General features: G+C 36.0%; 1 protein-coding gene across 1 annotated transcript; it reads left to right on the top strand.

Annotated features, from left to right (window-relative positions):
* Nucleotides 1-126: 126 nt before the first annotated feature.
* LOC110777224 (isoleucine--tRNA ligase, cytoplasmic) lies at nt 127-20,227 on the top strand. The gene is made up of 27 exons (XM_021981834.2): nt 127-889; nt 2,854-2,919; nt 3,014-3,157; nt 4,498-4,721; nt 6,571-6,736; nt 6,813-6,926; nt 7,113-7,210; nt 7,445-7,523; nt 7,619-7,777; nt 10,783-10,866; nt 11,520-11,653; nt 12,167-12,326; nt 12,449-12,532; nt 12,684-12,896; nt 13,635-13,760; nt 15,018-15,155; nt 15,280-15,383; nt 15,479-15,542; nt 16,462-16,550; nt 16,695-16,836; nt 17,255-17,318; nt 17,403-17,470; nt 17,808-17,930; nt 18,929-18,994; nt 19,581-19,692; nt 19,786-19,877; nt 19,980-20,227. Exons 1-27 carry the CDS (start codon nt 356-358, stop codon nt 20,082-20,084), a joined length of 3,552 nt encoding a protein of 1,183 aa, XP_021837526.1. The 5' UTR covers nt 127-355; the 3' UTR covers nt 20,085-20,227.
* The last annotated feature ends 1,626 nt before the right edge of the window (nt 20,228-21,853 follow it).

Raw genomic sequence — 21,853 nt, 5'->3', positions numbered from 1 at the left:
TAAAGATTATTTTGGGACAAAAAAAAAGGAAAACGTAAAAAAGATGGAAGGAGTAGCTTCCAACCAACTTCACCAACTTGTATCGTACGTATTTAGTTCTTTTAAAAGCCCATTGGAACTTGGAAGGTGATGTTTTTTTTAAATAAAAAACCCCTTATATTGTGATTGACCAACTCGAACCCGATTCGACCTGAGCGAACTCGTACAATTTATCTGTCTTCCCCAAAGTAACAGTTCTCCCAAGCTCACTTGTGCTTAGCCATCCTCAGTCAATATCCCTAGCTCCTCCTCCCCGCCGCCGCACTCTGCAGACCCACCGCCGCACTTTCTCCTCCTCCTCTCACATTCTCCAATCATGGAAGACGTATGCGAGGGAAAAGACTTCTCCTTTCCAAAAGAAGAGGAAAAAATCCTGGAATTCTGGGACAAAATCAAAGCATTCGAAACCCAATTGGAGAAAACCTCAAAAAACCCAGAATACATCTTCTACGATGGCCCCCCCTTTGCTACAGGTCTTCCACACTACGGACATCTCCTTGCTGGTACCATCAAAGACATTGTAACCCGGTACAAATCAATGACGGGTCACCATGTCACCCGTCGTTTTGGGTGGGATTGTCACGGAGTACCCGTTGAACATGAAATTGATTCCATGCTAGGGATTAAAAGTCGGTCCGATGTGATCGAGATGGGGATTGATAAATATAATGAACAATGTAGAGGAATTGTTACTAGGTATGTGAATGAGTGGGAGCAGATTGTGAGAAGAGCTGGAAGGTGGATTGATTTCCAGAATGGGTATAAGACTATGGACTTAGGTTTTATGGAGTCTATTTGGTGGGTCTTTTCTCAGCTGCATCAGAAGGGGCTTGTTTATCGCGGGTTTAAGGTTTGTGCTTGTTTTTCTTTTGATTGTTTCCTTGGAAGGTTAGTGATGTAGACAGGATTTGATACATGGTCTCCGGTATTACGAACTAAGCTAGCTAATGTATGCTGTTTTTAATTGTTTTGTAATGTGGGATTTCAGGTTTTGGTTTGAATGTCAGTGGGTGTTTTGATTTGAGTGACTGATTTTAGTGTTAAAAGTAGGGTTTTGATGTTTTTTTCCCCAAAGAGTTAATTTAGATTACTGGTTTCCTTACTTGTTTACATTGTTATTGTGGGTTAATTGACATTTGGGTTATGTGCATTGAGTGCTAGCTGAATTAGTGTGCTTTTTATGCGGCAGGTTTTAATTTGAATAAGGAGAGTTCAGTCTTAAGCATTAGAGACTGTTTTTACTGACAAGGAACATTACATTGGAAAGATTTTTCTGTTAGACAGCCACAATTAAAAGGGTTCAATGCTTAGACTTGAGTTGTATATCTATTATTGGCTGTTTACTGGGTTGATGAGATCATGGTCTGATATATCTGCATTATCATGTCTATAAAAGGGTGATATGTTTGTGGATATTTCTTGTTTCCACTGAGCTGACTACAGTAGTTGTATTACTAACTAAGGATTTGGTAGACATCTATTAGTTTGGATAAGTGTGGTCTTCAAAAGTTCAAATAACTAGAGTCCAATAAAAAATCAAGGTGAACATCAATCCTGTTAACAATATTAATAATGATGATACAATTCATCAAAATACATGGGAACTGCAATCTAGTCATTGATGTTGGCTTCTCATTCTAATAGGTCTGGGTTGGTAATTGCTTGGTAGTTTTAATTGGTCTCAACAATTTGTAGCTTGTTTTGTTTCCCTGTATTTGAATGGGTAAAGACTCTAACAACTGTCTTGGGCCTCTTGGCTAAGTTTGATGAGTGATGACAGAAGTGATCGCATAATTCCAAAAAAACAGTACAAATGTCAAAAGAATTCATTCCATATATTTGTGTATAGTTTTTGAACAAACACATTTCCTCTGAAATCATACTTCGTATAAGGGAAGCAATGAGAAGCCACAAGCTTATCAATACTTTCTTAGGACAAGTGCCATTCTTTCAGGAGAACCTAATGTAGATTTAGCAATGTTTTGGAGTGAGGACGCATATGAAGAAAATGTAACTTGTCATCTTGGTTGATCCTATATAAAATAGAATGAACACTTTTTGGCTGGGATGAAAACATGACGGGAGGTTTTATGATCGTATGGCCTTTTTCCTATTGGAATTTATTTCTATGTGAGGGTTCTTTGTGAGAATGTTTTGTGTTTTCTTGAATGAAGGATTATATGGGAGCTGAGCTAGCAGAACACCATCCACCTTTAGAAGTTGATAAATAACTATTCTTCTATTTTTTCAGTATAGCCGCGTGTATAACTGTATCTTATTTGGATCAAGTGTAATGTAATATTAGTAAACTCCAAATAAGCTATTTGGATCGGAGTTGGATTTGGATGGAGTATTCTAGGTTTGTGGATTGAAGTCAAAATTGTTTTTTCAATAAACCCTTCTTTTTTCTATGACTAAAAATACATGCGTTCCATTTGATAATTTATTCTAACCACAAACTATTTATTTTTTCCTTCCATCTATCTCCAACAAAGTGGAACACCTAACATTTTACTTAGATGCCTACTATCGGCAATAGGGATTGATGTTAGTTTTGTATTGTTTGGATTTTTCTGGAATAATCGGCTTACTTAAGTTGAATCGGTTGGATTTTGTGATCCAAGATTCCTTTGCATAGGTTTAAATCAAGATAGTTATTCCAATCAATCCATCTAATACCTTTGTAATAAGCCCTGTTTATTATTGTTTTGCTTCCAGTTTTTACATTTCCTAGTGTATAAAAATCTTGATGGATCTGTACTTGAATCAATATATGCTCTTTTGTTTTAATTATATATATTGTGTCTATTACAGGTCATGCCATACAGTACCGGTTTGAAGACACCTCTATCAAATTTTGAGGCCAATTCAAATTATAAGGTTGGAGACTTTGTTTATCACTTTAATTTTTTGTACTCGCACAATAGCTGTATATGTTGAGTTATTTGTGTTGTTAACATCATAAGTGATGCAGGAAGTACCTGATCCTGAAATCCTGGTCACTTTTCCCATTGTGGATGATCCTCACAATGCATCTCTTGTTGCATGGACTACAACTCCATGGACCCTTCCTAGTAACCTTGCATTGTGTATCAATGCGAATTTTTTCTATGTAAAGGTGCGTTTCTTGTTTTTCTAGTTGATACTGATTCTGCCGTTTTGTTTTTATGTGTATGCATCTATGTGAGTAGTGACAACTCTTTCTTATGTATTGCCTCCCTTTGCATAGAATTTCTTTTAATTTCAAGGGCTGCATCAGCTTTGTAATCTCAATACTTGATGGATTGCAAGGGCTTAAGTGTACTTTGGTTTCAAGCTTAGTGCTTTGTTTTGTTGATTGAATAATTTAATATCAGATTGAGTAATGTTTTGGTTTTATGTCCCCATTGCAATCTAGAGTATCTGGACCATGGTAACTAATGCGCATTACAGATGCCAGTTTTTTCTGGTGTTGGGTACAGATTTGTTTAGATGTTTAGATTTGTCCATATTGGCCTGTATGAGCCTTTTGATTCCAAATCAACATTGTATTGCGCCATTGGCTTATAGGATTATAGGAAGTACCAATTAAGGCGTTCAGAAAACTCAAGAAGACATTAGTATCAGGCTATCAGCCCATAATTGCCTATTGTTTTAAAATTCATGGAAGGTATGCCGATTGAGAATACAAATGCTTTAATTTGGAAAGTCTTGGATAAAAATTTCATTATGTGTGGAAGTAACCTTCAAACTATTGCGTCAATAATAATATTGAAGTGCTTTATTAACCGTTCTGACACTCTATAGGGGCGGGAGAGATTTTCATAAGGACTTTTACTTTACTGTCTGAAATTTCACACGAATGCATCTTTCTGAATGTGACGCGGCTAAATATGGAGGGCTGTGGGGGAGATTCTTGTCGAGGCTCCCTGAATCTCTTTTATGTTTCTTTCTTCCATGTGAATATCTTGTAAATTGTTAAGTTGATTGTGAAAAGATGCAAGTTGCTTGATTAGGGAAGCATCAACTCTGTTTTTTTTTTTTTTTTTTTTAACTTTCAGGTAAAATTTGCTTGCTTTTTCCATGTTTCGCCAGCATTTTACTTCTGCCAATGATTAGGATTTTAGTTTTCAAGAAAGGAAAATCCGTTAAATCCCTAATGATGTGTTGTGGTCTAGCCATCTTGACTAGTCGTCTGTGAGATTTGTAACTATTTGATCAACTTTTGTTCATCCTAATCGCAATGATTATTGAACTGTTCAGGAATTTGCTCTGGCCTCCTTAAACCAATTAACTAGTTGTATGTTCAACAACATACTTCTTTTAAAGCATTTTCTTTAGGCAAAGAGGAGGCAAAATGGCGTCTGAAAGAGAGATTATTTACTTACTTCATATCTAAGATTTGGAGCAATGCACGATGTTTTTTTGGGGACTTTTGCACTGTAATGTTAATTTCTTTTCGGTAAATATTGTGCATAGGTGAGAAGCAAAGCTACTGGTGCTACTTATGTGGTTGCAGAGTCTCGCATGTCGCAGCTTCCGAAGGAGAAGGTAAAAGCAGAGAAATTACCAAACGTGTCAGCTGGCGAGGCCAAGAATTCCAAGTCTAAGAATAAGGGTTCCGCTTCTGAGAAAGCTTCCTTGGATGATAGTTCATATGAGCTGTTAGAGAAGGTTTCAGGCACATCATTGGTGGGCCTGAAGTAAGTAATTTCTTTCTTGGTATTGTATATTCTTTGTCCTCCAAACTCACACTTTTGTGTTTTTACTCAAGAATTGGACCATCTTGATAGCAGCTGATGATAATACTTCATGTCTTTGAGATTTTTCCTGAGATGGGTTTTTAAGCCTTTAGTTGTTCTTGCTGTTGTATCAGTTTAAAATGTCTCATGAAGTTAAGAGTTTTTTACGTTATGCATGTTGGAAATCATTGAAACAACATTGTTGTTGTATTCATTGCTAACAGTTGTTGATAGGCTGTAGAATGATTGAAATTGCAGTGTCTATCGATATCTGTAGAACATATATATATATATATATATATTTTCCTTAAGATATTAGTATTTCTACTTAAGAAATCTGGTAAAAAATTGTTTCACTGTTTGGTCAATAGATGAATAATATGTAGAGAAAGACGGTAGAGTTGATAATATGTTGGATTAAAAGAAAGGAAACAGTTCGAAACAAGGGGACTTAGAAATATTTATGGAAACCATGTGTGATATGTTAGCTGCTTCTTGATCCCTTGTGAATGATGACAATTGATGAGAATCAGTTGCTTCACTGCCAGTTATTTACTCGGGAAACATTTATTTTTGTCTATGGGTTGGGTATCTTACTGATTTGCTAATAGAAGCTTGTTTTTACCACAGGTGTAGCTAAAAGGGAACTAATTGTGTATGAGAGGGGGTAATTAGGATACTGTGCGCATGTTCGCTATTTAAATGGCAAGCTTTATTGACAGAGGCCTCCACATGGTAGGAGGTGGAGGTTCTAGGTTTTGTTTACCTGAGATCAGTGACTCCAGGATGGGGGGATAAGGGACCCTTCAGGAACATTTTCTTGCACATGTTTTCTTAGCTGTTTAATTATGCCCAGTGGTGTTAAGTGATATTCTGAGTGGAAACAAAAGCCAACTTAATATCAACATAGAAAGGGTAGGTTATGTTAATCTTTTCCTTTCAATGGCATCCCTGAGGGGGATGAGTTTAAAACTGTTCTCTTAAAATTGGTAACCGTTGTAATCTTTGACTCCTTGATCATAAGTATGAGCTGTTGGTAATCTCTCCGTAAAAAACTAATTGTGCAAATCAAGGGTCAAGAGTAACATTTTTATTGGTAATCTTTTCTGGTGATTGTCACGAGGAATTGATTCTGGATAATTTACTTGTATTGTATCACTACATTTTTGTAATGGTTGGAAATTTGGAGGGACCGGCACTAGGTTTTTTCCAGTATTCTGCTTCTGTTACTTTTGAATAAAAGGACACACCATCGCTGTTCCTCTCTGTCATGAACTCATGAATTGATTTTGAGATGAGAGCATTTTATTTCTTCTTTTCCTCTCATTTCATATTGCAGACCTAGAATATGATATTATTTGGTACTTTTGGTCTACCTTTGAAACTTGGTCTTGTTTGTTCATTGAACCGAAATTCTTTGTAGGTTTCCTTGAATTAGTTATGTTCCCTTCATGTGCAGTTTGATTTTACCAGCTGCAGTGTTACACTCAATCCAAGGGTTTTTGAGGATGAAACGCTTCTTGTTGGGCTGAAGAGTCTTATTCCACATTTCCACGTTCTGATTAGTGGTTTTACAAGGAACTTTTGTCCTATGAGTTCCTCACTTCATTCTCGATATGGATTGTAAAAAAGACAACAATACGTAAAAAAAATATTACGCATTAGGACAATTTGAATGATGTGTCCCTGGCTTGATAATTTTTTCCTCTTGCCTTCTTGAGGGCCTTGAGGTCATCTTGTCTTCTCTTTTTTTTTTTTTAATCTTCTCGTCTTGATTCTGATATTCGAAATTCAAATGTCATGGTTGCAGGTACGTACCTTTGTTTGACTATTTCAACGAGTTTTCTGACGTGGCTTTCAAGGTTGTGGCAGACAACTATGTGACAGATGATAGTGGAACTGGAGTTGTTCATTGTGCTCCAGCATTCGGAGAAGATGATTACCGTGTGTGCCTTGAGAACAAAATAATCGAACTGGTTAGCTACTAGCTTTTTATTTGTAATCTCAACACTGGTTGTTTCTGGTACTGATTTTCTCACTCGGCATGTTCAGGGGCCAGACTTGATCGTAGCTGTTGATGAAGATGGGCGCTTCATTGAAAAAGTTTCTGAATTTAAAGGACTGTACGTCAAGGATGCTGATAAAGAAATTATAAATGCAGTAAAGGCAAGGATATTTGATTTTCTCATTCTGTTTTGTCCCCATAAGTGACAATTTAATAAAGGGGTTTGTCAGTCCCATGTGGGGAAGTAATTGTAGTGCTGGTGCTTGTTTTCTTTTCTCTTTGAATTGGCTAGTCTGATACAGATGCAAATTCTTGTATTCTCATGGTATTCTCCTTTTGTTTCACAGCAACGAGGCAGGCTCCTCAAACAAGGAAGTTTTACCCACTCTTATCCCTTCTGTTGGAGATCTGAAACCCCTCTCATTTACAGAGCTGTTCCCAGCTGGTATGTACAATGGGATTGGTAGCAATTGGGTGTCTCTTTTTGTGTGTGATAATTATAGTAATCTGGGCGTTGTCCTAGCGTTTTGATATTACATGTTCAATATTGATGGATGGCTGTCTTATGCTTTTGCTGCAATAGTTGCATTCAAAATTTTGCATAATTCAGCTCTGAATATGTTTCTTTTTTTGTTGCAAGATAATATTTAGTCACTGTTTTGCTATATTATATATGCAGGTTTATTCGAGTGGAACAGATCAAAGACCAATTGCTTGAGAATAATAAGAAGACCTACTGGGTTCCTGATTTTGTCAAGGTTCTCTTTCAGTTTAGTCATTATATTTTTCGAATATTCATGGTTATTTGATTTTTCTGTGTTGTAATATCATGTTTGGTTTCTATAACTTGTAGGAGAAACGTTTCCACAATTGGCTCGAAAATGCTAGAGATTGGGCTGTTAGTCGAAGCAGATTTTGGGGCACACCTCTTCCTATTTGGATGAGTGAGGATGGAAAGGAAATGAGAGTCATTTCATCCATTGAGGAACTTGAAAGAGAATCAGGGGAAAAGGTTTGTCATATCCTTTACTACTTAAGCTGGTACTTTTGCCTAAGGGGAGATGCATTATATGATTAATTAGCTTTCTTAGCTGTCACACACTCTCATGTTTCCAAGTAAATAATTCTAATGTCATATTCTGTATTGAAACTTTGATGTGATGGTTACTGTATTTTTTCCATGATAGGAAAGATCCTCTTGTTTGTAGTAAAATCATGTTAATTTGATTTACAACATGGGTTTTTTGCACTGACTAAAATTCTTCTACATGCCCAGTTGCCCATGTTACTTTGGTTTCTTAGCTAACTTAAATTTTTGTATGTTTTGGAGATTTGGTCACAATGTGATGCCTTGGACATGGTTACAAGATTGGAAAATACTGAATTTCTTAACGTTTAGGTGTACACGTTGACAAAGAGATTCTTATCCTGGGTAGCATGGTTTGCACCTATATGAGAGTATTGTCCTATGATGGATGTCATGGATACTTCCAGTAAATTGTTTCATGCAAATTTCCAGAGGGTTACTGGCTACTGCCATACTTTCTGGATATATATCTATATTATCCAAGAAAGTATATTCTAATTTAGTTTATAATTTTAAAAGATTAGCAATAGTAGGAAGGATCAGTTCAAGATTAAAGTGGTCAGAGGCAAGTTGGCTGATCTATTGAAGATAAGATGTCAGAAAGTGACCTTTCTTTTTATTATGTTGAGAAGAGACGTATGCAGTTGTAGAGACAAGGAACTAAAGTTTCATGGAGATTGTTCACAAGAGAAGAGGGGGTACTTGTGAAAAGGCTATGGTTGGGATAAGGGGTTCAGTCTTGTTAGGAAAATGGGACGTGGCTCGTCCAGTGTATGTTGAGGTCACTATTTGTGATAAGAAGTTGTGATGTCCTTTGATTAGAGTGATGAGCCTTAAGGATTGATTTCTTCAACTTATTTTCTGATTTTTTAGTTTCTAGTTGCCACTCTTAAGTTGTTGACCTGTGGTTTAAATAACCTTGAGGCGTCTTTATGAGTTTGTTGTATTAACAACTTCTAGAAAGAAGTTTCAAGAAAGGATACAGGGAATCTATAAAGGATCATGGTAAAAAGTGGACTCAGGATTATACTGGAGTTAATTTCTATGGTTACAATACCCATTAGATCTGTAGTCTAACTGAATATGTATAGTTTGGTGCATCAGGCATGATGACACCCACCTTGCTTTCGATGTGTATTTACTCTTTTATTCTAGAAATACGAGGATGGAGAGGAGGGGTGAATCATGATAACATGCTTGTTGGCAGGATTGAGAGAAGTAGAGAGAAAATACATTTACTACGCATTTATGGAAGGAGGGAGGGTTGGATGGCAGAGAAAATAGCTTAATAATTGATTGTAAAAAGGAAGTTGTTTGGCTTAGCATCTGTTTTTTATTTTCAAGTTAAAAATAAGGCAAATTTATTAAAAAGGACCTTTTATAACCCAAATTTTGCGAGAAAGGACCTTATATAATTTTTTTTGTGAAATAACACCTTAATGTAAATTTTTTTGCGAGAAAGGACCTTATATAATTTATTTTTTGTGAAATCACACGTTAATGTAATTTTTTTTTGCGAAAGACAACCAAAAGTAAATTTCCGGCATTGACTGAGCTTTTCCGGCCATTGACTTGCACGTGAGAAGCACGTGTGGCATTATTTTGCTTATCACACCCAATTTTCCTCCAAAATTCTAAGCTTTAAAACCTAAAGTTGAAAAAAAAACCCGAAATAAAATCAAGTTTGAAAATTCAAGAGTCGGGAAAATCATTGTCTTTAGCTAACGTAAGCCACACGTGCTGCTCACGTGCAAGTTAATGGCCGGAAAAGCTCAGTCAATGCTAGAAACTTTCCTTAGGTCCTTTCTCGCAAAAAAAATTACTTTAAGGTGTGTTTTCACAAAAAAAATTATATAAGGTCCTTTCTTGCAAAATTTGAGTTATAAAAGGTCCTTTTTGGCAAATTTGCCTAAAAATAATTTGGCACAAAAAAGGAACTTTTTTTTTAATTTGGCTTAACAAATTCCGGCACAATTAAATTTAAAATCTTGTGGTAATTAGGAATCTTTTCACCCCCAGGAGCACAATGTTGAGGAGATTGTTTTCTGAACTTGTTATCTACAATAGGATGAATATTAATTAAGATTCTTAGGTGTAATCATGATGAGTTTTTGCAGGTAATAATATACTTCCTCCGTTCTCATTTACATGACACAATTGAGTTTTTGACATTATTCTTACAAGCTCCTTTGACTTCCTTTTGTGATAAAAAAAACATAGTCGTGCGGGGTCTTATTAGATTCGTCTCAATAAATAGTTTTTAAATATCAAATTTTAATATTTTTTCTTATCCATAATTGAAGATATTAATGTTTAAAATCGTGCATTGACAAACGTGCCTAAATAATTGTGTCATTTAAAAAAGAACAAAAGAAGTATCTGTCAATATAATCCATGTCCTTAAATGCCCTTACTTTTTATGCACTCTTTTAAAATGGTTGCCATAAATGTGTTTTTAAAATTTTAAGCATGCAATGTCTGCATTTAGATATGGTATAGCTTAGTCAGAACTCTCTAGACAATTTTTATCACTTGGATCATGGGACCTATCTAAACATAATCTTTGGAGTAGTGCCTTGGAATGTTTCTGGATGGTTGGCGACTTGGTGTAGGGGGTTATACCCTGGGAATATCTTGCTTCTGTTGCAAGTCAAGAGACAGTAAAATCTTGAATTTTCTTGCTAACCAGTGTGATATGGATCTTCACCTAAAGCTAAGTTCTGATGATCCAGATTTGTTCAGACCTTAAGATTTGTGAAAAATATGCTGTTCACAGCATGCTGTTTTTTTTGTCTTCTTGTAACGATGGTTTGGATATACATTTTGTGTTTATCTCATTTCTGGTTGTGTCCTTTTTGTTGGTTGAATTTTATGTAATGTTTCTTTTATGTTTGTATATATGTGCTTTACTAACAATATATCTTCTACAGGTTACTGATTTGCATCGCCACTTCATCGACCACATTACTATTCCGTCCAAGGATGGAAACGGTGTCCTCCGACGTGTGGATGATGTAAGACATTTTAATCAGGGCATATAACTTTTAATTAGATTTATATATGAATTTGGATTTAATACGAGTTACTTTTTGACAGTTGGCGTGTTTTTCTTTCTGTTTTTGAGTAATTTACCTTGTAATATTTAGGCACCCCTGCTGTGCTTTTTAGCTTTTGCTGTATCAGCTTTCCAGGGATTCTTGTGATGTATTAACATATATCTATTGAGATATTATGTATATCATTAAATCAATATCTTTTGTCTAGAAGATAAGGAAATACAAACATAACTAATTTTTTTTAATTTTTTTAAATTTTGGGTTAAAGAAGTTCCATTGTGTAAAACTAGAAGTTTTATTGTAAAAAAGGAGAAACAAAAATAGCTATGTTTTCTATTTAAGGAAGTCATCTAAATTGCGATGTTTGCAATTTATGAGTAACATGTTTACATTGGATATTTCAATAGCATTAGTGCAATTGGTTTCAGTAGCCTAACAGGTTCTAGCAGAGTTTAAGTCGATTGGATTGTTTAACATTGCAGAGTTTGATTCAGAATAAGACTGCAAATTTTTGTGCCAAGAATGTATTTTTTCCCCTTGCACTTGTTGTATATAGTAATAGGAGTATAAAATTGTGGCTTTTTCATTTTTAAATAATGTTATTCCTGCAGGTTTTTGATTGCTGGTTTGAGAGTGGTGCTATGCCTTATGCATACATCCACTATCCATTTGAAAATCGTGAGCTATTTGAAAAAAACTTCCCTGGGCATTTTGTGGCTGAAGGACTGGATCAAACTCGTGGGTGGTTAGTATCTTCTTCTCTTGAACATACACTATTGTCCTTCTTGCCTGTAAGTAATTGGGATTGGTTATAAGGGTAGTTGATTCAATATATATGTATATAGTTAATTGTAAAGAAGACAATATCTGTAGGGTAGCCTTAAAAAAGAGTAACGATCTTATGATAAGGAAGCAGAAGTATTCTATGGTGTGATTTTTCTGTTAGGAAGCCAAGAATTGAAATATACACTGATTAAAGGTCACTTGAAAATGTCGTTGGTATCATGGATTTAAGGCGGTGTGCATTTGACCTCGTTATTCTACTTAGTGCTTCGCTTTTTTAGAGGCATTGGTGTTGATGTTGATGAAATTTACCCTTGGAGTAATTTTTGATTGTCAACAGAAATCTAAGTTGCCAAAATGGGTCTGTCTTACCTATTTGGGTTATTGGCTTTTTAGATGGTGGACAAGACATTCTGACAGATATGAATGTGCTAATATAAGTGTAATTTCATGTTTATTTCACTTCCACTTGTAGGTTTTATACATTGATGGTTCTTTCCACTGCATTATTTGGTAAGCCTGCTTTTAGAAATCTTATCTGCAACGGGCTTGTCCTTGCTGAAGATGGAAAAAAGATGAGTAAGAGACTCAAGAACTACCCTGCACCCTCAGAAATTCTTAATGAGTATGGAGCTGTAAGTGTTGTGTACTTCTCCTTCTTTCATTTGTTCTGTATGTTGAAGGCGCTTTTTGTGTGGAATCAATAAGACTTGAAAATGTTCCTTATACGTCTTGACATAGTATACATTTTGTATAGGATGCATTGCGGTTGTATATTGTAAATTCGCCAGTTGTTCGTGCAGAGCCTTTACGGTTCAAAAAGGAGGGAGTGTTTGGTATGGTAAGGGCGACTTCCTCTCAGTACTTTGACTATTTTGTTACAAGAATATACTCCGTATTATTTTGGAGTTTGGTTTATGATAAATTTTCTTTATATATATAGACTAATATTTCAATATGTTTTACCATCGTCTGGTTTGATGGACGTGCAGATTAGAGATGTCTTCCTTCCGTGGTACAATGCATATAGATTTCTTGTTCAGAATGCAAAGAGACTTGAAATTGAAGGTTTTGGAACTTTCATTCCGGTTGATCGAAGTGCTCTAAAGAACTCTTCCAATGTCCTTGACCAGTGGATCAATTCGGCGACCCAACACCTGGTTCATTTTGTCCGACAAGAAATGGAGGCTTACCGGTTGTATACGGTTCGTTACTTATTTCTAATCAAAGTAGTTTCATTTTTTTTATTTGGTATGCCATATGAATTTATTCCTTTAATAAGGCACCAATCTTTCCAGAGGGTAGGTAATTCCTTTTCACATATAGCTGTCAAAGCTTACTGGACCTCTTTTTTTTTTTTTTTTCTTTTTTTTCTTTTACTTTTCAGATTTGCATTTTGATAGGAAAAATTTAATGGCTCTTATACTAGCGCCATTATTTATTTTTCATTGCTCATCTTATGTAGCACACAGGTCTACATATTTGGCTAAAGATTTTTGATGGGAGTAGCCTCTTTGCCTCTGGGTAGACAAGTGCTTGCATACATCCTCCATTTTGGATAGAATTGGAAATAGTGACGAAAAATAGAATGTTGTTACACAAAATAATTATTGCTCTCCTCAATTCACAAAATCTTGTGTCCTCTCTGGTTTCTTTTTGGTGTTACTTTGTAGGGCCTTTCTGTAGGTCTTTGTTGGATTATGTAAAGTGTGGTCCACATGCTTTTGGTCTAATTCAGTTTCTAGAGGACTATTTTGTCCTCTGCATTACATTCTTTTGCTCAATGATACAGTAATTTTATTTCCGAATAATTCTTTTTATCCAGACTTCTATGAGTTGTATCCCATGTAGTGTGCTGATAATTAGAATCCTTTTTTAAACTAACTGCGTAGTAATTTGGATTGCTTGAAATTCTTTTTGACCTCTTTACATCATTTTTGCAGGTGGTTCCTCAGCTACTAAAATTTCTTGATGATCTGACGAACATCTACGTGAGGTTCAACCGTAAGCGGCTAAAAGGTCGTACTGGAGAGGAAGACTGCAAAATTGCACTGTCCACTCTTTACCATGTATGTTACGTTCTTGACCTGAGTATTGTCCTTCATTGTAAGCTAGCTTGTTAATATTGGCTTACAATATGCTTTGATCTGATATGATGTCCTTGGAAGTGTAGTTTTCAAGGTTCTAGCATGTTGACATTCCCTTTCTCTCTTTCTGTGTGGAATCTATAAGCTAGTTGTTTTATGATAGTTTTTTCTTTTTCTTTTAGCGTCTATCAACATGTGCTAAGAGTATTCAAGAGTTAAAATGCAATTTTATGATTCATGAATCATGTGTGCCTTGCATTTTGAAACAGAGGGAGTTATATAGTATGCTTGTAATTAAAGGTTTGTCCTAGTAAGGGAGTGAACCAATTTGTGTAGTAATATATCTAGAATTCTAGATATACATTGCACGGTAGTTAGCTGTAATGTACTTCTCATAAAGTCTTAGGGTCATATGTGTTAATTATTTGCTTTCCAAATGGCAACATGTCATTCGTATAGGATGATTTCGGTTGATTGTCACATGAGTTACTATTCCATGATCGATGCAACTATAAACTTATACCAGTGAAATTTTTTCTAATGGAAAATGAACTTCCTCCGTTCCCCTGCACCATTTGGATTTTTACACTATTCACACAATCACATTTGACCATCTTTTGTGATTTATCCGTAAGGAAAATGTAGTCATGTGTTATATTGTTAGATTTGTATCGATATATACTTTCCAAATATCAACTTTTCATAATTTTTATTTACGCATAATTCGAGATATAAAGGGTCAAAGTCGTGTTTTGGAAAGCGCGTAACTCTCCATAGTGCAATATATATGGAATGGAGGAAGTATATTTTATTATTTTTTGATGTATTTCGTAAACAAGTGTATCTACAGTGAAAGAGGTTACAACGCATTCCTGTTTTGTACAATTTTCTGTCTGTGGGTCAGTATCATTCAGCTGTCCTTGTTGCCTTAAAAATTTTCGAAAAGGAATTAGGATTCCTAGCTCAGCCCTCCATTGGCCCAACAGGCCACGAGGTTTGCTGGGTGAGGATTAAACTCTTAGCCTCATGGTCTGAAGATAAGAGTCTCCTGGTGGTTTTACATGGCTCCTTTTAAGATATTTTGTCACAAAGTCAGTACTGTCAGTTATATGCTGCGTGGTCTGGTTGACATGAATAACTTTTTTGCTCATTGAAAGCTGACAAGCATGTCATTATAGCTCATGGCGTCAATCTGTTATATTATACTCTTTAATCAGTTTTCACTGATTATGGTTCTAGGTACTGCTAACTTCATGTATAGCTATGGCTCCATTGACACCATTCTTCACCGAAGTTCTATACCAAAATTTGAGAAAAGTTTGTGATGTAGCAGAAGAGAGCATTCATTATTGCAGTTTCCCTGAAGAAGAAGGAAAGGTAGTCTCTTTGGCATGAACTTCAAGAAAATAAAGCAACTGGGGATTTTTTTTATTTTGTGAAAGGAATTTCATAACATAATCACACAATTAAAGCTCACTCTAATTTAATTCTTGTAATTTAGGGAGAAGAGCGCATCGTCCAAAGTGTGTCACGGATGACAAAGATCATTGATCTTGCACGTAATATCCGTGAGCGTCACAACAAGCCTTTAAAGACACCCCTAAGGTAGTATTTTGTGACTTACATTTGTTTTGCTTCTTTATTTATATTCCATGTAGCTACTGGCTCATTAGACTTTCTGGTTGTTATCGGGAGTACAGGGAGATGGTGGTGGTACATCCTGACAGAGATTTTCTTGATGATATTGCCGGAAGACTAAGAGAGGTACATATATTTCAAAGGTGTATTGGGTCATTGCATAGATTTGAGTTTCATTGAACCGCGTGAACGGGGGTGGGAATTTAATCAGGAAAGATTGCCTTGGACCTTGGTAGATGAATTTGACAACTTTTTTACTTCAAACTGCTGCTGCCTCCCGAAGTTTTTAAAACAAGAAAGAAAAACAGTACAGTCATGAGTTGCAGCCAATCCAGCAATTATTTATAGCTTCACATCATCCTGTGATCTTCATTATGTTGTACACTTAACTGCGCTGTTGTCATATTCACATGCATCCGGTTGGAATTGATTTTGTTTCTGACAATTCATCAATATTAGTTGGTTTTATGACCACTAAGTCATGGTCCTCATGGACGTTAGCAGAGATTCTCTTAAGTGATTGGTAACCAAATTCCATTTGAAATTAAATCTGTAGGATAATACCATCCACAAGAATTCAGTGGAAGGACATTAATTCAAAACTTGGAATTTTTGTCAAGAGAGATTAAGAATTTTCTTTCTAGGCAGACCCAATCCACTTTCACACAATTTGCAGTCTCAGCATGCAATCTATGTGTTTTGGTTTACTCTAACAATTAAATTTTCTCTTTTTTCCTCGCTTGAGCATATTTTGTGTTGAGGTGGTGTGTGGGTGGGGGGGGGGGGGGGGGGTGACAAAATGGTTGTCGAACACTGCGAAATTTGTGATCCTGGACTGGCACATTGGATGATTCTGCCATGTCCCACCTTGATCCATTTAGTGGAGAGTTTAGATTAAGGACGTGTGCTTGGGATAGGGCTTATTTGTAATATTTCCGGCTTCGTGCTCTCTAGAAAACTATGTGTCCTGCGGGCTTTATCTCTTTCTCAATTGTTATGTTTCCTTCACTTGAAATTTTTTTGTTTATGGGCCTGTGATTTGCAGTATGTTCTTGAAGAGCTTAATATTAGATCTCTTGTTCCTTGTGACGATCCATTGAGATATGCTTCTCTTCGTGCTGAGCCTGATTTTAGGTATGCTACACAATCATATCTTTTTTGTGTGCTCGAGAGTGTTTGTTTGTGGGGGGGGGGGGGGGGGGGGGGGATGGATTTTTTTATTTGATAGACATTGTCAGGTAATAGCTGTGGTAAATTGATATGCGTCTGTTCTCCTAGTGTGCTTGGCAAGAGGCTTGGTAAATCTATGGGAGTGGTTGCAAAGGAAGTCAAGGCAATGTCCCAGAAGGACATATTAGCATTTGAGGAAGCTGGAGAAGTAACCATCGCTGGCCACTGTTTGAAGCTGAGTGACATTAAGGTTTATTTCTGTGCTGAACTTATGTCGGTATTTGCCTAAGAGATTGCTATATTAAAAGTACAAGTATATGATTTTCCTGAAGTCTTTTATGATATGGGTATCAAACAAATTTATATGATGGCTGTGGATATGCAGTTCAAGTGTAATCACAGAGGTGTTGTTTGGTCCTGCCTAAAATAACATTTAACAATTCTGAACTCATATATTAGATAAGGATAATGTTTCTATTACTCAACAAGCACAAGCTCAAATAATGGTAGATCTTTTTTCTAATTGAATCCCAATAGAAAATTTGACAGCCTAACCAAGTTCAATTTGAAATATGTACTCACATCTATCATTTGTACCCTTAGATTTTCTTTGCATTCATTCAAGTCAACAAATCATTTAAATGTACTGTGCTTATATGAATTTCCAGGTTTTGAGGGATTTCAAACGCCCTGATAACACAACAGAAAAGGAAATTGATGCTGCTGGAGATGGTAATAATTATTGTAAAGTACATTTAAGGTGAACATGTTAATTTGTGACTGTGCTGCCCCTTACAGCTTCAACTCACGTTGCAGGTGATGTGTTGGTTATTCTTGACCTACATGCTGATGAATCATTGGTTGAAGCTGGAGTAGCTCGCGAGGTTTGTCAGTGACCATTCTCATTTAATGTTTTCAGTGGAACATTTACTTGTATCTGCTGTCTGCTTTCATTATCATTTCTGTGCAATTATACAAGGAATTTCATGTGCCCTTCTTTTGCCAACCTCATCTACTGAATGTTCCCTGATTCTAATACATTAAACTCACAAAATCGTGTTGAATGTGTTGACATTGTAAGTAGGCTTTTCCTTTGAAAATTAGTTTAGTGAGAGTTGAGTTTCAGATGACAGGAGCCTAGAAAAAGTTGAAGCAAAGCTGCATTGACTCTTTATTATCCTAATCAAAGTTTTTTTTTTGTCCTTTTCCGAAACCTTCTAGGTTGTTAACCGTATCCAAAAGTTGCGGAAAAAGGCAAGTCTTGAACCTACTGATGTTGTGGAAGTGTACTTTAGTCCATCAGAAAAGGACGCACCAACCTTGAAGCAGGCTCTGAGTTCACAGGTAATGAGATCCTTATCATAATATATGGATTGCTGAAGTATAGATTTCTGTGCTGTTCTCCACCTCATCTCCCCTCTCCCGCCTCCAGGGCTTGACACTGGTTGAAGTAAATATGAATGGTGTAGTGGGATACATTTTGACTCAACTCGCACTCCTTGCATTTTTTATGATTGGCAAAGGAGTTGCCGTTAATGGTTTCCATTTGAAATCTGTCGAACTTTTTTGTTTGTGGTAAATAAGTAAAATTTACTAAAATCTTTGAGATCCACCGTTACAAGTTACAACAATACAAAGCCCTATACTATGTGCAAAACTGTATCAGGCAAAGGAATCCTACCTATGAAGTACTGGAAGCCTAGAACAAGGGTGGACATCATATGTATAGCCTAAGAAAATTTCATAGCTTCTGAAGAACCATCAAATGCAGTATATCAACCCGAGGAAAAACTTCTTGGTTCAGAAACTCCTTCAGTTTCCTATTGTCAGCTTTATGAGAGCAAACCATTCCAGCACTTTCATTGACTCTTACTTCTCCATCACACATTCTTCCAGAACAATTAAACTCGTTCTCTTGCCAAATGAATACATAGCCATTTATATTTTATAGACATGCTTTCAGTACAAGGAAGTTGCAGACTCTTAGACGACCCACCTCCTTATTAACCGATTCAATTCTTGGTCTTATGCAACTGGACAAGAATGAAACCCAAGGCCTTTGCCAAATGAACCTGGTAAAGTCAATTAAGAACATGACACCTATTGTTTCTTGCTCTATCATTCGGAGTAACTAATTACTATAATATTTCAACCTAACTTTTGTATCAGTTGCTGAGTAGCCAGTAGACAAATCTGGTGCATACACCATTGTTAGAGATGTCTGGTGCTGTTGATTCATTCTGGCAGCATTGAACTTTTAACACTTTTCACCTATGTTCTTTTATTGATTTCCTATCATTTTAAACTGCAAATACTTAATGAGTATATTATTTGTTGTGCAGGAACAATACATAAAGGAGGCTATTGGCTCCCCGTTACTTCTTGCAGATTTCATGCCGTCTCATGCAGTAAGTTCTTATATTGTTTGCTTGACATATTTGTGCATGTGTAGTAAATTTTTCATCTAAATGACCTAGTAATTTGTTCATCTAAATGACCTAATTGATTGTTGTGTTGCGCAAAATTCATTGCTTATATAGCATACATTAAAACTTGCTTTATTATATCCTTTACGATTACTGTGTTTATTGGTGACAAACGTTCCTTTTTGAATTAAAAAAACCAAATCCATAATTATCAGAGCAGATCATTGCACGGTCTATTGTGCCGTCACTGTCACTGTCATTGTTATTGTCTCACTAGAACCTCACTTATTGGTTGTGTATACAATAAAGGAAGTCGTATTTCCATTAATGATGTATAGTCGACATAAATTTGCTTCTGCAAGACAGATTGACTAAGTTTTTACAGAGTGTATATTCTTTTGATAATGTAATTTGAATTTGAAGAAACCTTGTTAGGACTTAGGAGGTGAAAAGAAATTTAAGCTTGAATATAGTATATGCCTACAGCCCTGCAATTCTATTAAAGACGTTGCAAATCTTTTGAAGTTGTTTATCTGAGCATTTGCTACTTGGTTCATATAATTTACAGGTTATTCTCAGCGAAGAAGCTTTTGATGGTGTATATGACATGTCGTTCACAATCAGTCTGTCAAGGCCAACATTGATGTTCAATGATGAAGCTCTGCTCGGATTATATGAAGGTTTGAGTTCTTAAATCTTATGTAAACTACTCCGTATTATCACTTAGTTATCAATTTCAGCTTGACCCTCACACCACATTTGTGCAATTGCAGGAAACACAACCTTCGCACATGGTTTACAGGTTTACCTTAGATCAAGAGATTCTAACAACCTGAAGTCTGAATTTAATGCCGGGAATGGCAAGGTAATGTCCCTGTGTTGTGTCATTTGTGACTCTAAGGAAACCGACTTGCTTCCCTTAAAATTTATCTCTAATTTTCTCTTATATATTCTTAACAATTTTCAGATTAGAGTTAACTGCATCAAAGATCAACCATCAGTTGACGTACTGCTGGGACAACATGTATTCCTGAGTGTTGGAGATCATTATTTGAGCAGAAAGTCTGGATGAAAGAAAGACGAGATTAATTTATTCCATTTTCGTAACCTATTTACAAATTTCATTTTTGCATGCGTAAATTTCATCTTTGTACACCTTAGTTATCAATTTTTGTAACACTCTTAACCTAATTAAAAGAAAACGATTTTCATTTACATTATAGCTCCCCATTTCCTTCATTTATTGTTAATCTTGACAACTCTTTAAAACATTTCATAGTAGTCTCGTTGTTGTTATTGCTACACACTAGATTTTGTACCGATTCTCGGATCTTCAACGTAGGCTAAGTTTTTATGCCCGGCCAGTTCTCGTATTTATGTAGATAGTAAATTAGATCGATATCTATAATTAGTACTTATTTTAATTTACTCAATCCAGCCATCCATTATATTGGGTCGTGTTCATTTGTAAACAGTCTGAAATGGGTCGGGTTGAATAGGTTTAGCTGGGTTACATTGGGTGCATATTTATATCGATTGGGGTTCTCATCGGTTTGGGTACTTATAATTTCGGTTCTTATCGGTTTGAGTTCATACCGTGTGGATAAATAAATAACGGGATGAAATGCGTAGCGGGACGTTGTACTTCTGGTCAGGTTATAAAAAATATCGGTGTGTTACTAAAATCACAAGTTAAAATAAAACAAATACATGAATTTGAGTAATAAAAAAACCTTGAAGGTAAAATTAAGTTGGTTAGATACAGGTGATAGGTGGAGTTCGGTTCGGACAAAATAGTTCGGGTTGTAAACCGTCTTGATTGTAAATGGTTCGGTTGAAACAGTTCGGGTTGTTAATGGTTCAGATTAAACGGGATTTTCTCGGGTTGAAACGATTCAGATTGAAACGGATCGGGTCATTAACGGGTATCAGGTCCCATTCGGTTCGGGTAGAAACCGTTTGGGTTGCCGCGTGGCGCAGTACGATTTGTTATCGGGTTTCGGGTCTTAATCGGGTTAATGTTTCCGAGTCGGTTCGAATCCGGGTTGAATATTATCGGATTGGATCGGGGTTTTGGGTTTTCGTGGGTTATTAACGGTATGGGTTCTAAGCGATCGGACTATCAAGCGGGTTCAATGGTTCGGGTTGAGAATTGACAACTCTAGTGGGTACCAGACCCGGTCCTGACATTTTGAGGGCCCTAGGCGAAATAAGGGATTTGGGCCCCTTCCAAAATAATACGTCTTTAACTGAAATAATTTTTTTTTTTGTGAAATCCATTATATTGTTGAATTCAAATCAATAAAAACTTACTATATCTCCTTTGCAGGATCCTAGAATTTCAAAATCCGGCTCTAGTCGATTTCTTGAAATATTTCAATAAAATAAATACTCACTTAATTACAAGATAATTAATATGCGTAAAGAGATATTTTTTGGAAATAAAGGTTCATTTTGAGCATATCAAAATATCAGTTAATTTTGTCTTCATTAAAATGCTTATCTATTTTAAAACTTATAAACCCATAGTCCATCAAATAAGCATTTTGTTGCTCACATATAGTTATATCAAAACTTTAGAATCTACTTTCTACCAATGTGCCAAGGAAATAACATGTGTATTTAATGCGTTGTTTATTACTAGTACTAAATTAATGGATAGACAATTATTTTGGGCCCCTTTCCGCCTTGGGCCCTAGGCGGTCGCACCCCTCGCCTACCCCCTAGGGCCGGGCCTGGTGGGTACCTTTATATTATTAGTTAGTTTTAGGGATAATTCTATTTAAAAGAAAAATTTCATCACTGAAAATTACTTCGTATATAACTTTTACACATATGAGA

Source organism: Spinacia oleracea, chromosome 3, assembly GCF_020520425.1.
Source record: "Spinacia oleracea cultivar Varoflay chromosome 3, BTI_SOV_V1, whole genome shotgun sequence".
Taxonomy (NCBI): domain Eukaryota; kingdom Viridiplantae; phylum Streptophyta; class Magnoliopsida; order Caryophyllales; family Amaranthaceae; genus Spinacia; species Spinacia oleracea.
Note: the sequence above shows the minus strand (reverse complement) of the source record. Positions and strands in the feature narration are given on the sequence as shown.

What these genes read in the sequence shown, in the direction of transcription:
- LOC110777224 (XM_021981834.2), top strand. Translation starts at nt 356, where the DNA reads ATGGAAGACGTATGCGAGGGAAAAGACTTCTCCTTTCCAAAAGAAGAG. An exon ending in AGGAGGGAGTGTTTGGTATG is followed by an intron (nt 12,533 to 12,683) that starts GTAAGGGCGACT and finishes ATGGACGTGCAG; the next exon opens with ATTAGAGATGTCTTCCTTCC. An exon ending in TCTGCTCGGATTATATGAAG is followed by an intron (nt 19,693 to 19,785) that starts GTTTGAGTTCTT and finishes GTGCAATTGCAG; the next exon opens with GAAACACAACCTTCGCACAT.